A 16554-nucleotide genomic window follows, 5' to 3' on the forward strand; every position below is an offset into this window, starting at 1 on the left:
TCTGTCTGATGCAGGGCTGTCACCCCGAAATAGATAAGCCTGCGAAATATAGATAAGACATACGAGGACTACAGCACGTCCTGAGTAATCGTCTTACGTTCTTACAGCCCTTAAGTGCACGACACGTTGCACTATCCTGAAAAACATTATGTGGCAAGAATTTGATACACCACGTGTGGTTGGGATTTATTTATATCAAGTGAAGTTGTTTTTTTTTGTAGGACCCATTTGTATATATGATAGTACCTTACAATAGTTGGTTTTTGTATTGAATTCTGGTACCCAAGAAACGATTTAACTTATGTTGTGCGTACTAGGATCCTAGCGCTAATTTTTAGACATGCATTTCCTCCTAATCTAATTACTCTCTCTAAATGACTGCTATACAAAGTCTTCACTTAAATGGAATTAAAACGGAAATCAAATTCGTAAGCTTACCATCAAAACGGCAGTTAACAGTGTTCTTTTGTTTCTCCAAAAAGTCGAGCAAAAGTTGTCCGCGTCAGAAAACGTGCACAGCAAATGTCCCGGATATTAGATTTCGCGATTGATCGTCTGACAACCCTAGTCTTTATATTCACGCTTTTAGCTTTAACGACAGTTTAGGGACGATTGAATGTAATTCGTACATTACGTTGACAGTGCGTTATGTTATGTTTTTCCGTGGTTAATAGATAGAATTTACAGCAATGATGCAAGACCAGGAAAATGATCATACTTGCTACGGCTATGCAAATTGAAAATGACATATTTTTGACGTCTAAGAAGTACTTGGCATTAAAAACTACCTGAGTTGTTGTTTGCTGTCACTCGTTGTAGGAAAGAAATTGGTCAAGTGCGACTCGATACTAAGTTTCAAAAAATTGGACACCCTTAAAATTTGTGACAGTTGTAAGCAATGTTGCTTCACCCCTAAGGTTGGCAATATCAGTGGTCATAGCGGCAACAGAAATATATTATAATCTGTGAAAAATCAATTTTTGGGCGGACAGACGGAAGGACTGAAGCCTTAGTAATAATGTCCGTTTTTACATAAAGTAATTAATCTTTTCATTATAGTAAATTAACGTTATATTCCGCACCTACAAAACATTTCATAATAATGTTCTTACAGAATCAGATTTTTATCTTAACGTCCATTAACTGCCCAGTTTTGATATCTACCATCTACCTACACAATATAAGTCACAAATACTATTTATTTGAACAATTTTCAACATTCGAGCCGTTCAAAAGCCAGTAAATTGTGTTATTTCGTACCAATAACAGCAGTTTTATTGGCCTAACAAGCGCACAAGTTATATTAAATCGACGTCGAAGGAACTCTATCCAATTTCGACCTCAATAGGAAATGGAGGACGTATTGATGAGAGCAATATCACTCTGAGCATCCTCTGCACTACAGTGCGCTTGTTAATAAACATATTGTAGAACGATACAATAATAGCGGCATATATTTTCGTTACAGTTCCGAAGAGTTTGGGCACGCAACAATCATTAGCATCGCAGGATAACAGATTGCCCAATTATTGTAAACAAATGATGCGACCGTTTAATTTCGTTCCTCCTTTGTCATTACTCAAAATCAACGTTGATCGGTGGTGTAGTCGCCTGTGTGGCAACTGTCGTGTCGGCAAGAACAAACACAAGTACATGCTAGAACTAAGTCGTTGATGTGTACACGGGAGCGACGAGTCGACAGCACATTCATCAAAACGTCACTCGTCCGTTTTGCTTGTTGAACACCCGAACATCTCGTCGATAGGTTATCGCTTCGATTGATCTCACTAAGTAGCTGTATTCCCACACAAACGATTACAATCTACTATCAATATACACAAGCTACGATATGTGTTTACCTATTATGATACAAGTCGTAACCTTTAATTAAGTAGCTGGACCTTTGAATATGGGTATTTTATGTGCGCCCTATGACTATTGCAATTTGCAATGAACTCGTTTCTTGTTCTAAGCTTACGTCAGTCTACGTACCTACCTTTCTGCTCCAAATAAAACAATTTGTGAGACAATTACCCCGAATTGGTTTAGACTGTATAAAGTAACATTGATAAATGGTCAAAGTTCAGTATTGTAGTACACAAGTTTGTTAGTTTTCTTTTGTCTTCTTAATTATAGAAGGGAATCTAAGAACTAACTTAATAATACAAAAAGGTATAAGACTTTTCTAACTCCTTGAATACCGCACCTACTTAAAACTTTTTCTAGTAACTTTGGCTCATTAGAGGCAGTGAGTGAGCAACAAAATGTAATTGGAGCTCACCTTTGTGTTACGGATCGGAAAGATCAAGGACTTGTAAAACAAAAGAAAGTAATCTAACTACGTCAGCGCTTGGTGAGATGGAATAATGTGAGGTGGGTAGTATTCGTAAGTAGGGACCTGTATGGTGTAACGACGTGCTTGAGATACGGAGCACGATTTTGTTGATACTTCTGCAGATTTATGTCCCAAAACATCGGCGAATGGCTCTGAAAATCCGAAGAAAAAGTGCGATGGCATGTAACAAACCATCATATCTAGCCCTATACATTATTGTTGGTATCCCGAGGGAGGGAAATGGTACAGTAATGAGAGCTCAACATCGGTCGTCTGTTAAAAAAAATGCGAAGGGTGCCAAAGTCTTTCATCCCACCGGGAGACAGCTTGCCAAGGGAGCACCGTTCAATGACTTGACATGCTTCCAATAACTTCACAATCTGTCCAAGTGTTTCTACTTAAATACTAGTTAATATTTTAACAGAGAACAGAAAACATTTTGACTCCATTCCTACATAAACTACATCATTTGATATTTAGAACAGAATTACCAATAATTTTTAATTACACTTGATAATAATTAAATTAATTTAAAATACCAAATACGTTGAGATCATAAATCTTAATTATCAAATATTATAACTAAACAGTTAAATTACATATCAATAATTACCGTGAGATTATCTACTGTACATTCGCCTACAAATCTAAGATTTTATGGGTAATCTAAACAATATTTACTGTCTAGCCATTTCAACATTGCAAGTTTATGTTGAATGCATTACATAAATACTGATGATATTCCTAAAAGTTATTATCAGGATCCAAGCGAGGTAATAATGTTGAGACGGAGTCTTCTCCCGGGGGAGACATTTACCGACTGTGGCCAGCGGTCGCCAAACTTTATTGACTTGGGAAGATGGAGACAGAACAGCTTTGTACAGAGATAAGTTTTGTCGTTGAATCACTTTGTCCATTGATTAGCACAGACTAACGAAAGCTCTTGATAACTTTTTGGTTATATACGTCTGATAAGAATGCACTTCTAGTTGTGGAAGTGAGAGGAGGCATTATATGGCTTAAAGCAGCGTCTTCTTTCCACATGAGCAATAGGATTTTTTTTAATTTATTTAAAAATATTTTTAATGTATAATGCCAGACTGTATGCTTGCTGTATGTGTCCACTACTGGTGGGCAAAGCCCTGTTATAAGGAAGGTTTTAGCATTGATCGCCTCGCTAGCTCGCTGAGGGTTGGTGATTTCAAATTCTAATACCTATTTGAAACTTTAGATCTCACGTTGGTACTTTTCCTACGTTGGGATCGAAGCACCTGGTGCATGCAATTCCATGCATAAAGCCGCAACGCCACCACAACATTCATGTTTGAAAATAGGGACTAAATTAGTATAAATGATTGTAGTAATAACATTCCTTTTGGAGAGCTAATAATGATGAAATAGGCTTAATTATAGGATGCGGTCAACAGCTATAGGCATCACTTTATAAGTCAATATCAAAAATAGTTTTAATGTTATTATGAAAGTTGATCCGTCGTTATGAAATTGATCAATAAATCTTATGCAACAGTATTAACAATGTTATTGTGTTTCTGTTTCTCACATACATGAATAATTATAAATTACATAAATCTGCATGACAATGACTAACAAGATATTTTATGACTCACTAGAAACTGTATTTTATACGTTTGTATAATGTTAACGAGCTATTTTATAAATCGTTTGTTGCTAACTTTCTAAACATGATCGCGAAATTTTTTTCTGACACGAGTTAGAAAGTAATTTTAGGAAGAAGACTGTAAAGTGTTAACTTGTTTACTGCAAGTACTTAACTTATTGGTTATTTATATTTATATGTACCTATCATAAATATTAATTATCATAAACTTAATATTTTACGCCGCCGCGCCGTAAGTATATTTCGAAAGCTGTGCGGTGAAACGACGAAATGAATAAAAAGTAAAGAGAAGTATAAAACCTCCTTCATTTGATTAAAGATTAATTAAGATACACCTCATTAAAAAAAAAACATTATTTATTTCTAAGAAGCTACATTTCCCTGTGTGTTTTACGATTATGATTGAGAAACACTGGCTTGCATTTGGTGTTTGCCGTCTAATGCATAATCTAAAACCATGGCCGCCGCACTTACGCCAAATTTATGCTGTACGTCACATTAATCTAGATTAAAATGTTATTATGGAACAGCACTTATAAAGCTAAGTTATGAATCTCCATCATACTGTACTAAAGTCTGTCATTCTAATGAATATAAATGTTTTAGTTAATTGCCATGTGACGTTTCGGAGGCCTGACACAAGTTTATTAAAAGGTGAAGAAGCTTCTTAAATTAAAAAATGTAGATCAGAAATATTTTGTGTTAAGAAGAAGAAATATGGTTTACATGGTGCAAACTGATATCATTGATGGACATTGAATACATTAGCTCTATTATGTACTTTGTGTTAAAACACTCATTGATAATAATATGTATTTGATAAGATAAACTAGCTGACATTCTATTGTTTTCTTAACGTAAAATTGAACCCTATTAGAATGGTAATAAAACAACTGCAGACGCTGAATAACTTTAGGTAAACGTCGTGAAAAATTCTGAATGAAAAAGTCACGAACATTTCCACAGCTGTTTAAAATAATATCGAGTATTTTAATGAAACAGCGAGCAAATAAAGCGAGTCGTACGCGACTGTGCGAGCTGGGGGCCTACCGGCACCTCTCGAAGTAATACAGTTGATCGTGGAAGTGTGACAGCGCACTACAGTGTAGAGTGGCGTCTCTTTTCCACAACAGCGATACGATAACTTTAAGCGTTAGTAGGTGTACCGAGTTTAATCAGAGCCAGTGCTCTCGAGACGAGGGCACAACTGGCATCAGACGAATTTGTTTGAAGTTGGCTCGAGAGCTAGAGTGCTCCAGTGTCGGCACAAACTGTTTCGACGTTGACTCGTTACATTAATTTATTACAACTCAAAGTCCCGCCAATCACGATTCATAGGCGTCTTCAAAGTAACTGTAATAACCAGGGTGCTGTTTGACGACAAATCAACTTGGTTATTGAGTAGCAACTCCTTGCTTCTACAACATGAGCGGGATATAATATCCGTTTTCCAAATCTTAGATAATGAAACTAGGACGAGTAGGTTCAAAGTAGAATATGTAATTAAAATCTGTTTTGCCATATTTTGTTGGTTTAAATAGTCATTTGATTTTATGTTAAATACGAAGGTGGTAGCAATTAAAATTATAATTAAGCTATTGGTTAACGACGCGCCCTTTACGAAACGATGATTTAATTTAAGATTATTAGGTTAATAATGGATTGGAAGTCGATGTTTTGGTTAATATATATCGTAGATTTACAGAAATACGTTTATATACGGGGCACGTCTAGCAAGTAGGTTGACCGGGTATTGTCCGGGTGAGTCGGCACGAATGTGTCGTTTGGGTGTCTGCCAAATCTCCGTGATTGCGACACGAGCCACAAGTGTCAACTGTGGAGTAGTAACTTCACATGCATAATTGGGAAAATGAGGACGCCATTAAAAGTTTTTAAACGATTTTTGATTGAAAGAGATGTCAGCGTTTTTGTTACATTTTGTAAGTATGTTCTTTTGATTGGGGCGTGTTTTATCGCCGTTGAAGAATTGTAGCTGTGGTAAAAGGAAAGTAAAAAGTCGGTTCTATTCTTCGTCGTCTGAGTTTCTATAAAATGCAGTGTAAAATTGCATCTCTCGTCCCTCAGTCACCCTCGCCCTTCACGAGAGGATTCTTTTCAATTCGCCCCTCGAATGGTTGCGCGTTCTCCTCCTGCGGTGATGTTATTCAATTCACAAGATAAATACGTTAGATTGCATTTGTTTTGCATTTTTTATATTCAATCAATACTTAAGACCATGCTGTAGCTTTGTTTGTATCTTCGCCGCGGACGATTGCGTTTATTTTTTTATAAATAGAAAAATTTGTTGACAATGTTTTTTCGCTTTAGACTAGAAAAAAAATGCTACTTACAATACATGGTGTTTTTTTATTATGTGAAATGGATTTGTCAGTTCAATACATTTGGAACAATACAACCAGCGTTGCGATAGCGTGTGAGAAATATATGTGTTATATATTGTCTAGTCTAAGGTATGAGATAAACAAATGAAAATATACATGAAACCAACCAGCGACGGGTATATCATAAAATTATGAATACTATATGAGTATGAAGACCTCGTACTGAGATATGCATAGAATAGACAATCGTATAATTTCAATAGCCGATGACGTGAAAGTAACGTCACTTGTAAATAGATATTTATGGTCATCTTCATCTCTGATTACCATACGAGTCGGATTTAATGATCATTGGAAGTTATAAAAACAATATTATCCATGAATTTATTATGTTAATTAGCATATAAACACTATTACTGGATGTAGAAAATACATGTAGAATAATTAGGAAATAATTATATCTGGCATTTAAATCAGAGACTTACCAAGCCATTAGATATAAATTAAATAAAAAGGAAAAAATCTTAAACACTTTTAAGTATTTCCTTCTTTGAAGTATTTAATCGTTCTACTTGCAGAAAATAGCTTGATCGAAGTCATACATCTCAACTTCTCGCTATTACTAACATAAATAAGTCGATTTAATAGTTCCATATCGTTTTGTAGGTTGCATCTAAATTTTCAGTTCCATTAAATTCTAAAGAGACTCTTTTGAGAATCCAAAAAGTCCAACGCAAGAAGGTCCTATCTAAAACGTTTACATAACTGACCAATACGTCAATACGAACAATGAATTACCCAACATAATTCATAGTAATATTGAATGCGCACACATCTCGCGGTGTTTGCATGTGGTCAGTACACTTGTAACCGAACAATATTTACTCATGTCCCGTGTCACATATCGATAACATGTCAAATGTTACCGCTGGGAATATCAACACTAGAACGTTTGTATCGACGTTATCGACTGCCGACATCACTAGCACCGCCCACGCCGTCTTTCTCACGGATACCTCACCATATCTTAATTACCATACGTTGTTTGTAATTAATTTTTCTTTGAACAATACTACCTTGTTCTTTTATTCAAGATAGAATTACTTAAGGTGTACAATCACCCTGTTGAACAGAGCTGGTGTGTGGAAGGGGGACAGCGCATTTTGTAGTGTATGGTGATGTCTCTTTTCTACGACTTCAAGACTTTTACTTTATGATGTGATGGTAGACCCCTGGTCTGAGGATAATACATCAGTGTTTCAGTTTTATCTTTAAAAAGTCATTGACCGTACCAGGCAATATATTGTGCTATATATATATATATATAAATATGTAAGAAAAGGAAATACCAACCTAGTATAAATTGAACGCCTATTTTGTATAAACTTACTTTTCTTTTATTAGATCGTATCAAACAATTAATCAGTAAAGTAAAATAAATAAAAAGTTGTTTGTCTTTTGCATACGTTTGCAGTTATCTGGAGCGATTATCGTGTCGGATTCGAAAACGCAGGCGCGGCCACTTATGTGTCTACTATAAACGCATCTCGACTTATCTGCGACGCTGATTGCGATCTACTCTATTTCTTGCGAACATACTTATGTAAATGGAAGCTCGAGTGGTTACGCTTTTTTATCTACGAAAACCAACGCGGCTTGGGATACTTAGCCTTTTAAAAATTTATACTAAATATTTTAAGATCTTATTCTAAAACTGACAATTTTCTGTTGATCAAACAGTCTTGGGAATCTTATAAATTGCGCTAAAGGTAATTGTATTGTTTCAGGTTAAGTGAATCAGTGGTTTTCGTTTGTATCATTAGGTATAGGTCCTGGCTTACAGGAGTTGCGATGACAGACATGTATAGTATCACACATCGGGATAGTACCATAAAAAATGCTAATCTAAAAATACACTATCTTCAATGTGGATAGCTGATGTTTACAAAAACCGCAGATTAAACACACTACTTTATCGATAAATTTAATGCTATAAAAACAAATTTTGAATAAAAATAATTTAATTCGTATACAATTTCTGACATGCAACAACACACACCATATTAAACGCTACAAAACTTTAGAAAAGTAAATAAGTACTAACGTTCGCGAACATGTATTTTATAAGTCCTTCCTTGTTCTTCCCGTTTACGTGAAGTCTTGGCAGTGGCGAAGTGGCAAACTTTTCCTTACGACCGTGTTCCCATATTTGTTACAGTCGTGCAATTTTTCACGTTGCAACGTTGAGCTTTTTGTATGACATCTACCGTCGGAACTTTTAAAGATGAATGTAAGACTTGAATGGCCATTCTTTAACCTGACTAAACTGAAAGAAGGAAAAATATTTGTGGGAAATACAACCATGCACGTTGTATTTCCAACGAAAGAAAATAAGGGAAAGTATTTATAATTGGGTTGCTTAAATCACTGAGGTAGGATAAGTTATTAGTTAAACGTTTTTAATATAATCTTAAAAGGCTCTAAAGGTTGTTATTATTTAGATAAATGCACAGAGGAATACTGAAACTAAACTCTTTATTAACTTTTTTTAATCAAATTTTATTAAGGTGATACATTTCGCATTCTGAAAGGCCATTAAAGGCTCTAGCTGAAATTAAAACGACATGATTTCTAGAACGGCAATTTACAAACGTATTTAACACATAGTTTCTTGTTTCCTACTTATTGACTAATAAGAGACTGCTTATTACCGCGGCTGTTGATGAATGAAAACTATTTAATTAATTAATATAAGTCTCGTCTATACGCAGGCGACTCGCTTGGCGCCAGACGAAGGCAATAACGTGCGATTAAGACGACTGAGGAAAATACTATTATGATTGGATAACTTGCTTCCTGGGGCCTACTATAACCTCCTTAAGTAAAACTGTTGCCAGTGTGAAAGAGAGACGGCAATCTATTTATCTAGAGTTTTGTCTCGCTCCCACCACTTGGTCTGTAGTCGTGTGGTGGTGTGTTGGTGTTGGTCCCGTAGACCTTACTACTGTAGAGATAGAAATCTTGCTCGGATGTTGAAAGTTAAATTACTAAAAAGTTTTGCGCACTAACTGCGTTCGTTTGTCGTTATTCGATCGTATCGTTATTGATATAAATTATTACGTAAGAAATTAGTCTTGACTTAATGACAGGCATTATAATATATAGGCAAGTCATAGGATACTTGGAAACATGGAATTTCATAACTTTTGAAAAAATGAGAGATTTTTGCTGCTTTATTTTAATAATTACTTAAAATTCGCAACTTTGCAACTCGAGACCCCACGCGCTGGCGCTTCAGTTCAAGATTTCAAGAACTTCGGTTTTATCCGAAAATAGTAGGATCGATATAGTTCCAATAAATAGGCTTCAGTAAATCTTTATATTGTTCAGTAAAGTATGAACCATCCTCACAAAATTTTCTATAACGTACAAATTTTGACCTATTGTGTCTGTATTTTAATGCAATTAAAATTTTAAGACAGAAGAAACTATGGAAAACATGAAAAGTCTTAAAAAAACTATAAGACACGGTACTATCATATAAGAATGCACTTTTTGTGCCGTCGGCGCATGCGTGTTAACCCTTCGCGTACTACGGGAGCGACCTTCGTAGGTCGCCGCCCCGAGCCCCGCCATTCAGTCCCTGCTACTCATTGATTTTCGACCCACTATCACATGGCTAGGTCTACTCGACTGAGAGAGCAGCCATACGGTTGATTTCACAATATTAGAGGCACGTGCCAGTTCTATACTGCATCTGTGAACATTTAACAAGGGAAGAAATGTCAACGCTTCCCCTACGCAATTGCATCTGCGTAATTCGGTATGTAAAATGTGTTGATTTTTTTATCTGTGCAATTCATACTGTTGAAGTCAATGACCTTTATCTGTCAACTGTCATCTTATAGTTTTGGCGGTACAGTTTTTCTTTTAAAAAGGTATTTTTTTTCGACCTAAAAATATTGTACATTATTTATACAACAACTCGGTAATACTCGGTATGTCATTCCTATTTACAACCATTTTAACTACAGGTAATAAAAAAGAGAACAGGTTAATTATTAGTTCCAATGAAATGACCTTTTCAATGAACAAAATGTTCAACTTTTATGATTCATGTTAATTGGATTGATACTAATAGCATTTCATTAAACACAATTCGGTTTATTCCACAAATAATAACAACACTATTTTAAAGAACTTGTCATTCTGTCTGCGGTTCAGCGGTTTGCTTACGGCGCCATTGGTTAATACTAGAGATGCGCCGAATAACTATTCGGTATTCGGTATTCGGCGTATTCGGCAATTTTTTCACTATTCGTATTCGGCCGAATTATTCGGTTTGGTGCCGAATATATTCGGTTCTTTTTTTCTCCGCCACATTACCCGATGTAGAACTAAAAGATATAACTTATTCTATTTTAAGTCTACGGAATACCATGAAAAAAATGTTGAATTAAGATAATAAAATAAAAGCAAATAAACTTTAACTCAGTGTTAATTTTTAACCAAAAATCAACATGTTTCTTTCTTAAACAACAACATTTTACTTACAACTTTCTAGTCAATATTTATTTAAAAAAAATATTTCAACCATAGGGCAAGATAATAATCCCTACTAATATTATAAATGCGAAAGTAACTCTGTCTGTCTGTCTGTTACGCTTTCACGTCTAAACCACTGAACTGATTTTATTGAAATTTGGTACAGAGATAGAGTTGACCTTGAGAAAGAACATAGGATAGTTTTTATCCCGGACTTTTGAAGAGTTCTCTTGGAAACGTGATATAACCGTCCTCGACACGGGCGAAGCCGCGGGCGAAAAGCTAGTAATATTTATTTCTGAAACTAAACAGTTAACACTTAAAAAATAACATTTTTTAAAATGTCTAATCTTGCGGGCAGCGAGTAAGGCAAAAAAAAATTTAACCGAATAGTTCGGCCGAATATTCGGTTCGGTAAACTTTAAACCGAATAGTATTCGGCATTCGGTTATTCGGTAAAACCACTATTCGGCGCATCTCTAGTTAATACTTTTTTTTTTAATTCGATTCTTTAATAAACATGACCTGTTGTGTTTTTGTAAATTGTTATTCTGTGAAACTTGTAGGAAACAAAAATAAACTCGAAGGGATTTTGAACTAAGTATAAATAATGTCATGAATACTTAACGTTATTTTTAGGTAAGTACAACATATTATTTGTGAGTTGTATACCTTAAAAGTGGTCTTTATCCAACTTATCAAACTCTTAAGCAAATGAGAATCATAAAAGCTTTGGCGGCACTTTTATTAGTTCTAGCGATATTAATAAAAGTAGAGCAACTGTACCATTAATATTAAAATTGACTGCTTTTATTATGAGAAACTTTAGACTAGAGAATAAATATTGAATTAAATTAAAGCTCCGCATTATTAATTAAATGTCCTTGTGGGTCTACCACCAAGTCTTAAAGCAAAACTGCAGTGGTGGAAGCAAGACAGCGCTCTACCCGACATAGCAAGCTGTCTCGCCTTCACTTCAACATCAACCTTACTTAAAGTAGTGGTAGTAGGTCCGTAGAAGGTAAGAGTTGAGGAAATAAATAATTATAAGAATTCATTGATTGGCTTCGGGTCCATGTATTAAAAGGTCGAGCCAATGACCTCATCGACCTCGGTCGGCCCTTACGGGTTACGTGCGTTATTGTGCATCTGTAGGTAAGCTAGGTACGTACTATGCGCCCGCGCACAATGCCAAGTTCCGCGAATCGACGCGTCATGATTCATGGTATCCGGTTTTACAGCATCTTTGTCATCCATTGATCAATTTCGGCGGTTAATTAAAAAATGTAGAGAAAGTTAACTTTGAGTTGTCAATTGATATTCGAGTATTCAATCATTTATTCGATTTCGGCTTGTTATCTTTGAAAAATAGGCATTGAAGAACAACGGTATCGCGTTTAAAATACTTGAAGAAAAATGTTATTTTAAGAAAGACTCGCGTCTCTACTCTGAATTCTATTCAAATTATCATAAAATTTCTTAACTTTGTTTGAATTATGAATTTTCTGGAACCCTTAAATATACTGGCGTTTATTTATATAACTTTATCAGTAATGACGTAATAAATAATAAATAATTTAAAATATCTAAGTGTCGCGTCGTCGCGTCGACTCTAGACTGCGGCGTCAAGATGAACGATTGTCATAAATTTATCATTTTGATTTGCAGTCTGTAGAATACATACATATACCTAGTTCCTTAGCATTACAAAGTTCAGAAGTGTATTACGTGAGCATCGGTTTAACCACAAATAGTTGTTAATTGTCATAGAAAGTATTTCCCTAGATTGTCAAATATGTCGTTAATACGATGTTGATTTCGAAGCATCACTCACATGTATAATGTGAGAAATTGCGTAAGTAAAAGTTTGATTTTTTTCAGCAATGAAATGTATAACATAAATTGAAATGCATACTCTTACGCAAAGACGGATACGTAACTTTTCAGTCTATCTAGATTAATAAATAGGGAAGAGTACTTGGATCGAAACATGTTTAACTCTAAAAATGAACCCCTTATAATGAAAACCTTATGTTACTGTTATATAAATTTAAATGATTCACTCCTTTTAATGAGATAATAATAGATGAAGCACACTTAATTAATAATGTCATTAAACCATAAATGTACTTTATATATAAATAATTATTAATTAATAACACATTTACATAAATATCGACGTAAGTTTAAAATTGAAAAAATCCATAGACTTTAAATGGTGGAAATCTTAATCCAAATGTATTAAGATGATAAAGTATATTATATCCGCTCGTCATGTCGTAATGACTCAGACATGATTAGGGAGAAGGATTAGGGATAAAATTAAGGAATATATATTCAATGGCAATATTACTATGTATAGGTACTATAAATTTTCAAAAAGAGCAGTTACGAAACTTTTCAGGTACCGAGGGCCCCGCGACTCCTCAAGTACTACCTAATCTGATGAAAATTATGTCAGTTTTTAGAAGAGCCATAATAATCGCCTTTACTGCCAAAAATGCACCTAAGCTTTTAATGTTTTAACATTGAAGATGTCTTCTTATGCGTTTACAAGTTTTCTAGCTAAAAGCAAAACACCTTTTGAACCTTAGAAGAAAGCCAAAAAAATAATAATTTTACCCGAACGAGTTTAAAATTGGAGATAACGTAATATGAGGGCCTTTAAATTAAAGACATAGGGTCATTGCATCGTGTCAACACTATGACGTAGTCCGCCTGATTCATGAGCACAGTTCTAATAAATTCAATACAAATATTTATATTTAGCTTGTTTTCAATGAGTATTATTTCGATCATAACAGTTTGAGTCGTCGTAGCGAATACATGTGCGAGTGATTGTGAAGTGATTAATACTAAACGAGAAATACGTTTCTGTTGACAGTTATTAATTTTTATTTGTGTTAAACTAAATACTTAAAAATATAAACATGTGCCGGTGCAGAAGATATATTGAAGTTAGGAAAATCACAGCCATTTGGACTAATCCGGTAAATTTAGTTTTTAACTTTCGCGCATTTTTAAGTTTTTTTTAATAACAATATTTTTGACCATACATAACATAGGTACCTAACCTATGTTTGGTATTTTCGATTATAAAATATAATTTATGTTCAAAAATAATGTCTAGTGAATTAAATATTTTTTTATTTTTTATTTATTATTTAATGAGGCAGATTGTGTTCATTGTGTTCTTAATTTTGTGGAATATACAGGCGTCCTTAAACACTACAAGTTAAAGATAAAAAAGTCCCTATAGGATTTTTTTTCGATTGCCTTAATGGTGCCAAGTTGGAAGAAGCTAATATTTTACAAATTAATCTAACACAAGAGAATACATGTTAAGATACGTGTGCGTAAACAATTAAAACAAAAGATAAATAAAAATCATCGAACATTAGCGAAAAAAATCAAAGGCCAAATACGTAATAAATATAATTAAAGTCACAATAAGTTCGCAACGCATTGTGTGACCCCTTATCATATTGCATAAATGATTGCGTTGATCGGAAACGGACATGGCCTGCCTCACTGTCGCCCACAGTCGCTTGCACAATGCAATCCGTCAATATCGGCTGATTTAGGACGCGCCCGTTGCAGCTGCGCTTGCGCATATAATGGCCGACGACGCGTGGGCGGGCGTCGAATGTTAATATGAAAATTATGGTGACTTGATGTGCTGCTGTTTCGGATTTATATATTTATGGGTTAGACTATTTTAGGTATGACGTTGGCTATGTTATGTAGGCGTATAAGTTAATCCTAGTTCGATTTTAATTCGTTTAAAACGAAAGTTTATGATGCTATCTCCCTTTTTACCTTAAGGAGTAAACATGCTTATTTGACAGTGTATAAGCACACAATACAAAAGTTTGTTTAGACTTAATCGTTTTAATCTTTATTACACGAGCAGTAAAGTAAAAGTATTTATTTGTTCGCTCCATACTTAAAACATAATAAATGTACGAAGTTTTAATTTGAAAGCTCCGGCGGAAAACTGTAGGTAGGTACCTACTAAGTTGAGTCCAGTCATAAAAGTTTCAAGTTTCCATTTCTTACGTACTCTTTTAAGTCAGTCTGAAGTAGAAAAGTAAGCAGGGTATATTATACGTTTCACTTTTATTATTTTTTAGCTACAAACACTATGAACTTTCTGAAGTTTGGGCACTTACATAGTGTCTCTGTTACGGTTACGATATTATTGACATTAGTACATATTATTGACAGTAAAAAAGGACTATTTGCGAATAATTATTTGTTTTTGCACTCTATGTATCTTTTTTGTGGCTTCAAAATCAAAAGCTTTTATTTCAGGTAGACCGTTTTCCAGGCATTTTAAAATCGTTACTATATTGACTCTACCTAAAATTGACACGAAGAAAAATACCTATATTTACACAAAATACCTTACTTTTTGAAAGTGGTTGTCACCTAAGAACTTGATATTTACTCACAGATCACTAAATTTTAAACCTTCAAGACTTTGTGTAAGCTTGCGTGATACTTAAATCCTATTTATCATTGTTGCAGTGTATGGCGCGAGCATTATATGACAATATAGCGGAGTCGCCCGACGAGCTGGCATTCCGTCGTGGTGATTTGCTCACCGTACTGGAGCAGAATACTGGAGGCAGTGAGGGCTGGTGGCTGTGCTCCCTGAGGGGCAGACAGGTAACTGACTTTACTACGTCAAAGTGACATCATCGTCATCGGCCTAGCATTTTCCCAACTACGTTGGGGTCGGCTTCCAGTCTAACCGGATTCAGCTAAGTACCAGTGTTTTACATGGAGCGACTGCCTATCTGACCTCTTCAACCCAGTTACCTGGGCAACACGATACCCCTTGGTCGTCAGATTTTTAAGCCTCTGACTACCTGTAACGACTGCTAAAGGTGTATAAATAACAACCGGGATCCACAATTTATTGTGCCTTCCGAAACACGGAGTAACTCGCCATGACAAAGATGGTCACCCATTTAGGGACCATCAGACAATATTCAGAAGTATGAAATGACGTAATAGTGACGTGCATGGAGTTTTCTGATGGTAGGTTGCATGCAAATAGATTTGAAAGGTTGTCAGTCGGTGAACTGTACCATCAAATATGGTATAATTATGTATAAACTCTATACTATAAAGTAATACTGTTTTGATGGGAAAACGAGAACGCGTACTACGCATAGAGTGGCTTCACTTCCACAACTTAAACTTAAGTTATTTAAGAGGTATTAAAATCTTCAGAAATATAAAATGACGTCATCAAAAACTATTTTGAAACTTCTTATTATTAGTTGCACATAAGGATGAGCTTTATTGTATTTGATTTGAGGTCGAAGATCTCCAATTATATTAGACAGCATTTTCGAAATTTCTAAGCTTGTCCCACGATTTCAGACGACTCTAGTTATCAAGTACTGGTAACAATGAGCGGGTCACGTTTCCCAGTTAATACAAATGTGAAAAACAGACTTATGTTTATCACCTCAAGGTGTGACCATTAGGAGCACCGAACTCTGTGGTTCCTATTTAGAAATCAATTTAACAATCCTAAAGTGTGTTTGAGGATAAAACCTACTTCCATACGTTCCTACGTACGCGTGAAATAAGATCCATTCATAAATGGATCTGTGTATTTCATGATTTACGCATATTACGCTCATTATTTCCTGTACCAATACGTAGGTAATTTTGTA

General features: G+C 35.0%; 1 protein-coding gene across 1 annotated transcript in view; it reads left to right on the forward strand.

Moving 5' to 3' along the window:
- Nucleotides 1–16554, forward strand: part of LOC113501410 (breast cancer anti-estrogen resistance protein 1) — a gene marked incomplete in the record, with an annotated part of 57183 nt that overhangs the window by 37277 nt on the left and 3352 nt on the right. Inside the window, 1 exon segment of the mRNA XM_026882541.1 lies at nucleotides 15392–15532. Within this exon segment, the coding sequence (XP_026738342.1) occupies nucleotides 15392–15532 (141 nt within the window).

Source organism: Trichoplusia ni, chromosome 15 (genome assembly GCF_003590095.1).
Source record: "Trichoplusia ni isolate ovarian cell line Hi5 chromosome 15, tn1, whole genome shotgun sequence".
NCBI lineage: Eukaryota > Metazoa > Arthropoda > Insecta > Lepidoptera > Noctuidae > Trichoplusia > Trichoplusia ni.